Raw genomic sequence first — 7,434 nt, forward strand, 5'->3', positions numbered from 1 at the left:
GGGTCAATGCTTACTGGATTAATAAGGAGACACTAGACTAGAGATCCCCTGCATTAAAACATGACAACAACATCCACCATGACCTAGTGTGACTATCAAAGTGTGACTATCATGTGACCATCTTCTATTTCTAGCAAGCAATGCAGAACTGACCAGATAATTTCATTACCAGGAGACGCCAAACAAGGCCACACTAGATAAGCTGGTCATAAGCTTTTTTGTGAAGGCCTTCAGCCATTCTCAGCAGTGGAACTCTTTTCAAGACTCTGGTTAACGTAACACTCTTCACCCTAGTAGGACTTAAATCAACTGTCAATTCAGGAAGCAGTCTACCCACACCATAATAGCTAGGCTTGGCAAAATGAAGTAAGTGTCAACAACAACAGACTTTTGCAGTGCGAGGCAGAGAAGCTGCATCGGGGTCAATGCTTACTGGATTAATAAGGAGACACTAGACTAGAGATCCGGGGCCGAGAACGCGGATATTATGTGCCGCCGCTGCTATCCACCATCTTGCCTGACAGCTACGGCCGGTGTTCTGACGATTTGTGCTACCCGCTCAGATTGTGCTACCTCCCATTAAAAAGATAGATGGCACAAATCGATAGTGAAAAATGCTACCAATCAGATTGTGCTACCAGCATCTTATTCTTGTGGTTTGAGGCTTTTTTAATGTCCATACCTACCCCTACCCTAAACCTACCCTTACCCTAAACTTACCCTTAAAAGGCTCATCGGATGCCAATTTTTCACAAGTTGATATGATTCTTTAGGATCTTATTGAAAAGTCTGTAACATTGTTTGGTTCAAATCTCAATGGTAGTGTAAAACAACATCATTTTTACCCCGTCATAAACCGCTCTTTTCAGAGCAAGCTGTTTTCTTGCATGCCGCTTTAAATGCAAATAAGCTCTGCTCGCCCCGCCCCTCTCTTCCGAGCCGCTGTCTGAGAGATGGTAAACTTTAGTTTAGTCATCGTGAAACTTGCTAACTAGCATGTTATTAGGAAAGACTATTTGCAAAGATTCATTAAAAACCTTACACTCACTTCTGGAGGTGAAGCTGGATCACAAATGATTTGCGCGAAGATAGATGCATTTAGGTAGCACGGGGGCGCATTCCCTTCAAAAACAAACGTAAATCACTGCGTCTTCATCAGCTCAGATATCGGGAGTAAATGACGACTGCTATGTTCATTATTACATCCAATAACAGAACACCTCAATCTCTCTACTCTGGCGTCGAAACAATGGCGGACTGATGACAGCTCACTCAGGGCGGGTCTAAGGTAAGACACCAGTCCAGTCTGTGCTGAAACGCTACTGTCAATCAAACTATTGTGGGAGGGGCCTGTCTGTGTGACATCACAGACAGGCATCTGAGATCAGTTCGATTTGAGAAAGGGGAAATGATTTAGCGAGATTAAAGGGATAGTTCACCCAAAAATGAAAATTCTGTCATTAATTACTCACCCTCATGTCATTTCAAACCTGTAAGACCTTCGTTCATCTTCGGAACACAAATTAAGATATTTTTGATGGAATCTTGAGAGCTGTCTGACCCTGCATAGACAGCAATGCAACTGAAATGTTCCCAAGTCTAGAAACGTAGCAAGGAGATCTGTAAAATAATCCATGTGACATCAGTGGTTCAACCGCAATTATATGAAGCTACGAGAATACTTTGTGTGCGCAAAAGAAAAAAATTAAATAACGACTTTATTCAACAGTTCATCTCCTCCGCATCACCCTGGTGCCATTTTGGAGAATATCCGCTGGATGTAAACGTTCATATGCTATTCTGTGTCAGCTGCGTCACGCCGGCCCTTGCGTTTTCGTGTGGACAACGAATCCGTATATTTTCTGAAACGATGACGTCATCAGCCCATGTCTCGCCCCTAGTCAGACACCGCTACGTCATGTAACAGCCACAAAAACATGAACAAACACTGAACTATTGTCTTTTTAACTAACATTAACACAGATTAATAAATGTATTGTTCCATGTTCGTTTGTATACTGCGCGCAAGGTTTATGTGCATAGTCCAAGTCTTCTCCATTTTTAGTGCATCTCTGTAGCAGAATTACAGCGCCACATGCTGGTCTGGTATGTATACTACATCGTTTTGTGTCGGTTTCATGTGAACGCAGATATTTCTTGAGGAAAAAAATAAATCGGATGGGGAAAGCTCTGGCTTCGTGTGGACGTAGCCTAAAACGTGTGGAGGGTTAAGCTGTGCTGTTGTTGGCTGCAAAAGTAATGGCAATAAGCTAAGGAATTCCTTTGAAATACTTGTTTTGCGTACCAGAAAATCTATCATGTCCAGCGCTGTATGGATGGCTTGCAGCGCTTAAGTTAAAATACTGTGTGTATTGTGTATAGTGTAAAATAATGAAATAATATGTTAAAACGTGTGCTCTTATTCGGTGGACAAAATCCCATGAACTTCACCCCGATCGGGGGCTGTATATCCACATGTGCGCTCATCTGTTTTGAGCCACAGCCATATCACCCTGCAGCCCAAGACTGGTTGCCCACTGAAGCCAAGCAGGGTTGAGCCTGGTCAGTACCTGGATGGGAGACCTCCTGGGAAAACTAGGTTGCTGTTGGAAGAGGTGCTAGTGAGGCCAGCAGGGGGTGCTCACCCTGTGGTCTGTGTGGGTTCTAACGCCCCAGTGTAGTGAAGGGGACACTATACTGACAAAAGCAGCACCGTCTTTCGGATGAGACGTTAAACCGAGGTCCTGACTCTCTGTGGTCATTAAAAATCCCATGGTGTCCTGCCCAAATTGCCCCCCTGGCCTTTGTCAATCATGGCCTCCTAATAATCCCCATCCACTTGACTGGCTCTATGACTCTCTCTCCTCTCCACCTGTATCTGGTGTGTGGTGAGCACACTGGTGCCGTTGTCCTGTGGCTGCCATCTCATCATCCAAGTGGATGCTGCACATTGGTGGTGGTTGAGGAGAGACCCCCCCACATGATTGTAAAGCGCTTTGGGTGTACAACAATACACAATAAAAGCGGTATATAAATGCATCATCCATTCATTCAATGCATCTTCCCACTCATTAAACTATGACAGGTCCTTTACTGCAAAAAGACAGTCACTGTGACGCTCTAAAGTGATGAAACTATGGTGCCATGTGCTTTTTTAAACCATTTTCATAGGTTTCACGTTATATTGTTGGCTCGGAAAATATGTAAATGTGCGCCTCAACTGCAAATCAGACAGGAGAGTAGATTAACTTCGGTGGACTTACACTTGAAAAATGATGTGTTCTGCAGTTGAAATAAAACACTTTCTGATGTTTATTCATGTTAATTTTGTGCTTTACGTAAATATGAAAAGACAATCGGTTCATGTATCTGAACTGAGGCAATACAGTGATCGGTCACGACACATTAAAGAGCCACAAAACGGAATTTACTGTTTGAATTTCTTTAAAAATGACTAAATTTGAAAGCTGCGAGTCCTGAGACCTTGTTTTATACCAGAAGTAACCTGCTCTGTCTTGTCTGTCGATGGGAAAGCAACAAAAATAAATACATTTTATTAGCCAGACATGTTGGTTATCATCAAAAAGCAGTCGTCATAAGAGCCTACTGAAGGTCCCTATTGCTAAAACATGATCTGTCATAAAACCGGAGTCAAATCTGGAATGGTGAGTAATTTTGTGTCAATTTAAAAAGCAAGAATATGCACTTTCTGAAAAAGACAATTTGCAAATGTGGACAATTTGTGAGTACTAGGGCATACTATGAAAATAGACTTAATACTCTTTTACTTTTCATTGCTATTATTAGGCCTAAGCATTTGTTGTTGTTTTAGGTAATTTAGCATTTGCAGAACTGAAGCAATGAGGACATATTTTCCAAACAAGGCATCTATATAACTGGTATGATCAATTATCTCCAAAAAAAGCATGGTGAAATGCATAGCGAATAAATAAGAATATTTTGTATGAAGAACTTCTAGTTCTTCAAAACTACACCCTAACCACTGCACAAGAATTGCCTTTGACAGCAGCGTGGAACCCACCTTGTAAATGGTTGGTTCTTTGATTTCCAGAGGAACCCTGTTCCATTTCTCTCTTCTGCTCCAGCTGCCATGACGGCCACATGAAGATCTGCCTCTTGCTGACAACCACACCACCAGAATTGCTAGCATGAATCCGGCCACCACTCCAATCAACACCCAACACACATATGTAGGAAGTGGCAACACAAAGCAACCGTAAACTATAGATATAAGAAGAATCAATGCGTTGTGGGGTACTCCTGGAGGCTCATCTTCTTCCTCCTCCTCCTCTTCCCCGCCTTCAGTTGGTTCCTCGCTGCATCCCCCTGTGCTCCCTCGTCGGACCTGGGATGAACGAGGCTCTTCTCCATCTAACTCTGTGTCAGTACAGAGCTCAAAGTCTTCGGTGTAGAGCTCGCAAAATTCTTCGTCTTCTTGACGAGCAAGCGTTGACATAAAACACCTGTCCAAGCCCAGAGAAGGTGACTTGTGCAAAGGCAGCTCAACAGTTGGCCCCTCAAGAGGACTTTCGCCCTCCAGGTCTTCCTCTTCCTTGATGCAGTAGTTATTGTTGCTTTCTGAGTGGCCATTGAGGGCAGACAGGTTGGAGAGTTCAGAGGCGCTAGAGGAAAGGTTTCTGGACCGGTAAGAGACTCCTGCAGTTGTGGACGTGGAAGTGTTTGCACTGATGCCACCAGGTTCCTCGCCGATGATTTTGCTGAGCAGCTGAAGGGGCTCATACATGACCTCTGACAGACGGCGCTTTGTGTCTTCAATACGTGCCTCCATCTCCTGAACTTTGAAGAAGGAGCGGCTATCGGGTGAGGTGAGGGGGGATGAGGGAGCAGTTTTGGAGTCTCCACTGGCGGCAGGAGCGCGAGACTGGGTGAAAGGTTTGAAGAGGTGCAGATTGAGCCGGGAATCTAGGGACCGATGAGTCGATGAAGCCTCTAGCTCGGATCGTGTCGTGTCTGTAGACAGAGACTTAACCAGTGTCTTCATCAAATGCCGGTGCCTTATCGGCTGGCGACCGACCTCACGAGATTCCACCTCAGTGGAAAGGGGCTTGACTAGGCTGAGGAAGGGCTTTGAAGGAAGGCCAGAGACCTTGGCTGGGGATGAGCTGGAGGAAGCTGAATGGGTGGAAGGTACCACGGCAGTCGACCTCTGTTCAGAGGGCCATGAGAAGCTAGCTAGACTAGAAGTGGACGTGCAACCCAAGCTGATGGAGGGGTGCTGTACAGCCAGGGCAGAACTGTGGGTCTGGGTTGACAGTCCTGTGACCATGTCCGCTTCCAGTCCTTCAGAGAGAAGCTCCTCACTGGCCTCCTGAGCTGTAACTATGGTCTGATCTTCAGGTTCAAGACCAGAAGGGGAAAGAGCTAGCCTGTAGAGCTCCTCTTCCTCCTCCTCTTCCTCATTTCCCTTAGCAGAAAAGTGTATGGTGATGGTATCCCGGGAAAGCGAGCGCTGCACCTGCAGCTTACGGGCTGCTGAGGACCGAGAGGCGGAGGAGGAAGAGAATGAAGAAGAGGGGCTTGGTGTGTCTGCATGGTCACCACCCTGACTGGTCATGGCACCACTCAAAAGAGCTCAGAGCCTGTGGGTGCAGAGAAGAGAAAGGTTACATATAATACACACTCGTCATATCAGTTCATCATCCCCAAACTGAAAAAAAAACAAGTTAGTTCAGGTCAGTGTTTCCCATTAGTTTCCTAGACTGTGGTGGCCTGCCTGAGTTTCACAATGAACCGAAAACAATTCTCATAATAACATAAAAGATCTCTAACATAGTGTTTGCTGCCATTGCTTTGGCAAGCATCTGTCAATGGAATTAAAATTGTGATATGGCTTAGTGCAATTATCAAAACACAAAAGGCTGCTATTTCATTTTAGAAGTATACAGTTTGTTGCACTGAAACACGTTTCTGAGAGAAGCTAAGCAACATTTTTATTTACACACGTGCAGCTCATGATGCAGTGTTCTTAGTGCCTCAGTTAATACTGGAAACATTCATCTCTACATGTACTGGGAGTTCAGCCTGCATCTGGAAATGCAACGTGTACCATTCACTTTACTTTCATATTTGCATAGTTTCTAACATTTTTGTGAACAGAGGTTTACAGCATTTCACAATGAGAAAAGACTGTTGACTGTTGCCACAGAAACTTACAGGTCTTAATGCTCGGGTTAAAAAGGTGACTTTTTCTTTTTACATTGTCAAGGGTCTACAAATGAAAAAGTATTTTTGGCTTATTCTGACACATTTACAGCAATGTTAATAAACAAACAAATTGAACACATTTCAGTCTTGATTTTCTTCCTGAAAATAACAGTGTGAATGTAATGTGGACTAAGACACTATCAGTTAAAGAGAGGTTAGAGTCCACTTTAAAGTCCAGGTAAATGGAAAGAATTTTTTAAAAACCCTGTTCAAAATGTTTACTGAAAAGGGGATGGAGCTCTTGATTTCTTAAAGTAAACCAGATCGATGAATTTAAAGTGTACAAAATTTCCCCCCTTAAGGGTCTGAGGGCCGACAAAATACTGTGGGAAACACTGCTGCTGGTAACAAATATATAGGGGTAGTTTACCCAAAACTTACAATTCTTGTTTTGCTTCAAAATACATAAATTCATTGACTGGCATTATATGGTTTACATAAAGTGTGTGCTTTTCGAAGCATCAGTATTTGGGAACCCATTCATTCGAAATAAAAAAAATATTTTCTAAAAATCTTTGTGCTCCTCTGAAGAAAGGAAGTCATATATCTGGGATGTAAGTAAATGATGACAGAATATATTTTTAGGTGGACTACCCATTTAAAAGACCACTTAAAACTATTACTGGTAACCAATACAAGGACATTTTTCACACATTTGTGCTGGTTTCAGCTGGTCACCCATCATTCCTACACAAGTCAAACTAGTTTACCTGCAACAATACCAGGGTAACCAGTTTGTGCACAATCCACTTTGTGCTGAGTCAAAGTTGAGAATTCAAGTGCTTTATTTTATTTTATTTTTTAAAGATATACAAAAACGAAAAACAATACACCAAAGTCTAGACACAAACTAAACTTGACTTTAACTTGACAAATCCAAAAACACTCACCAAAGAAGAAGGTTACATAAAAGCCAAATCTAGACACCAGACAAAAGGAAACATGTAGGCTATTCACACACAATAGAACTAATGACACAAACAAGGAACACCTGAGCACAATCAAGAAAGGAAAGGGAAACTTGAGGGACAGGAAACCATGAACAAGACTGGAATGTGAACATGAATAAGCTACAAACTAAAAGACATGACATAATAAAAGACATGAATCAAAACAAGAACAAAACTTAACCAAACCAAATGTGACAGCACACATCTGAAACCACTTGACGTGGTCATGAATTGAGAA

General features: G+C 42.9%; 1 protein-coding gene across 1 annotated transcript in view; it reads right to left on the reverse strand.

The window, feature by feature from the left end:
- LOC107556590 (testis-expressed sequence 2 protein-like) overlaps positions 1–7,216 on the reverse strand; it is a 22,767-nt gene extending 15,551 nt beyond the window's left edge. The window contains exons 1-2 of the mRNA XM_016239722.1: positions 7,137–7,216; positions 4,043–5,621 (exon numbers count right to left, since the gene is read on the reverse strand). Coding sequence (XP_016095208.1) covers positions 4,043–5,596 — 1,554 coding nt within the window. The 5' untranslated portion in view covers positions 5,597–5,621; positions 7,137–7,216. The remainder of the gene's footprint in view (positions 1–4,042; positions 5,622–7,136) is intronic.
- Between the last annotated feature and the right edge of the window lie 218 nt (positions 7,217–7,434).

The sequence above is a fragment of the Sinocyclocheilus grahami genome, unplaced genomic scaffold (assembly GCF_001515645.1).
Source record: "Sinocyclocheilus grahami isolate Dianchi unplaced genomic scaffold, SAMN03320097.WGS_v1.1 scaffold574.1, whole genome shotgun sequence".
NCBI lineage: Eukaryota > Metazoa > Chordata > Actinopteri > Cypriniformes > Cyprinidae > Sinocyclocheilus > Sinocyclocheilus grahami.